Genomic DNA, 1,645 nt, shown 5'->3' with positions numbered 1-1,645 from the left:
CAGCATAAACAGTATCCTTTCTATTTATCTTATGAAATTATAATTAATATAATTATTCTACAAATTTTATCATATATTTTGCTTAACGCTTATGCCTAGCAGGTGCAACCTACAAAATCACAACATTCCAAATCTACATTTGTCTTTTACACTGAAGGAGACGTTTGATCAAGAGACAGACGCGATATAACGAGACTGCGGCCAGAAGTCATGGAATTAATAAATAGTTTATATAATGACTTTATAAATAATGTCTTCTACGCGACCGTATGTCACGTTTGCAAGCAGTTTGGAGACGGCGTCTCTTTGAAGAGATGCGGTAGCTGCAGGATGATCGCCTATTGTGGTCGGGAACATCAGAAGCAGCACTGGAAGCAGCACAAATCTTTGTGCAAAGCCATACAGGACGCGTTGCAGGAATACAACTTTAATGGTTGCGGTAAAGATTCAGAGGATTGTGACGATAAGAAGCTGATCTTCACGAGGCTGGTGTTGCGCAAGCTGGGTCGCCATCTGAAGCTGGACGAGATGCAAATGTTCACATATCCAAAGGAGTGCCTCATTTGCCATGAAAAGAACGATAAGTTGTTGGAGGATTGTCAGAAGTGTGCTGCCAGCTTTTGTAAAAAGCACAAAGACGACACTGCGCACAGGGACATCTGCGCTCCCTTGGAACTAGGTTTTCATTCAGACTTATTAGGTACAAAAAAGTTTAATAGTCCGGTGGAGCTGCTTTCTGACTTGAAACGCGTTTCGGACGCGAGTACATTTCAGAACATGAAAGACTTCGTAAACGCTTTAGGGAATATTCAGACTGATTCGGAGATGCCGTACGATATTTTGGCAGCCGAATACTCACAATATCTGACACGTCCCTTGACGTTGTTATATGCTATGCGATTATTAAACTATGTTCCAAAAGGCAAAGATTTAGTCATTCATGTTGTAGGTGCAAATTACATCGAAGTAGTCACCTTGTTGACGTGGCGAGTTTTGCTGCATTTATCAGAGACCGTAATGTCATTCGTAATTATAATGATAGGCCCGGACTTAAAAAAGATTGCTCCTTCACGCACTTGTGATAAATGTAAATCGCTAGGAAACAAAAGTGTAATTTTTGAGTACCACGATGTGTTATACGAGAACTATGTATGCAAACCGTCATTCGTAAAACCGGACTTGATTGTAGGATTTAACTTGAGTATTGAGGAACATGAATTTGATTCTAGTAAGAAAATATGGGCGTCATCCATACATGCGGTAGCGAAACAGAATTGTCCGTTCATCTTAACGTTTTTTACGCTACGGTACTTTGAGGAGGGGACAAAGAAAATGAACACAATCCTGGGTAAGGAGGTAGATTATCTCTATAGCGGAAAGAACCCATTCGCTAGTTTCAGACCACATAGAATCCTCGGGCCAGAGCGCGTGTATTATCATAATCAGTATGTAGTTATCTACGAAAGTCTTTGTTCGTAATTGATATGCGTAATTTAAGCTACCGATGCAAGCTGAAGGTTGTGTTTATGCCAAAGTAAACGTTGCGTGTGAGAAATGAAAGAATACGAGTTAAATGGAATTTTACGTTTAAGAAATGCAACGGAAAGGACGCAGAGATAACTGTATGAACTACATCTGCGAATCG

General features: G+C 40.2%; 1 protein-coding gene across 2 annotated transcripts; it reads left to right on the top strand.

The window, feature by feature from the left end:
- LOC112455544 lies at positions 1–1,639 on the top strand. Of its 2 annotated transcripts, none has more exons than XM_025017539.1 (2): positions 1–11; positions 103–1,639. In XM_025017539.1, exon 2 carries the CDS (start codon positions 211–213, stop codon positions 1,477–1,479), a length of 1,269 nt encoding a protein of 422 aa, XP_024873307.1. In that variant the 5' UTR covers positions 1–11; positions 103–210; the 3' UTR covers positions 1,480–1,639. The 2 variants fall into 2 exon arrangements, with proteins under 2 accessions (XP_024873307.1, XP_024873306.1); XM_025017538.1 differs by having other exon boundaries at positions 100–1,639.
- Positions 1,640–1,645: the final 6 nt, after the last annotated feature.

Source organism: Temnothorax curvispinosus, unplaced genomic scaffold, assembly GCF_003070985.1.
Source record: "Temnothorax curvispinosus isolate PA1 unplaced genomic scaffold, ASM307098v1 QBEX01006169.1, whole genome shotgun sequence".
NCBI lineage: Eukaryota > Metazoa > Arthropoda > Insecta > Hymenoptera > Formicidae > Temnothorax > Temnothorax curvispinosus.
Note: the sequence above shows the minus strand (reverse complement) of the source record. Positions and strands in the feature narration are given on the sequence as shown.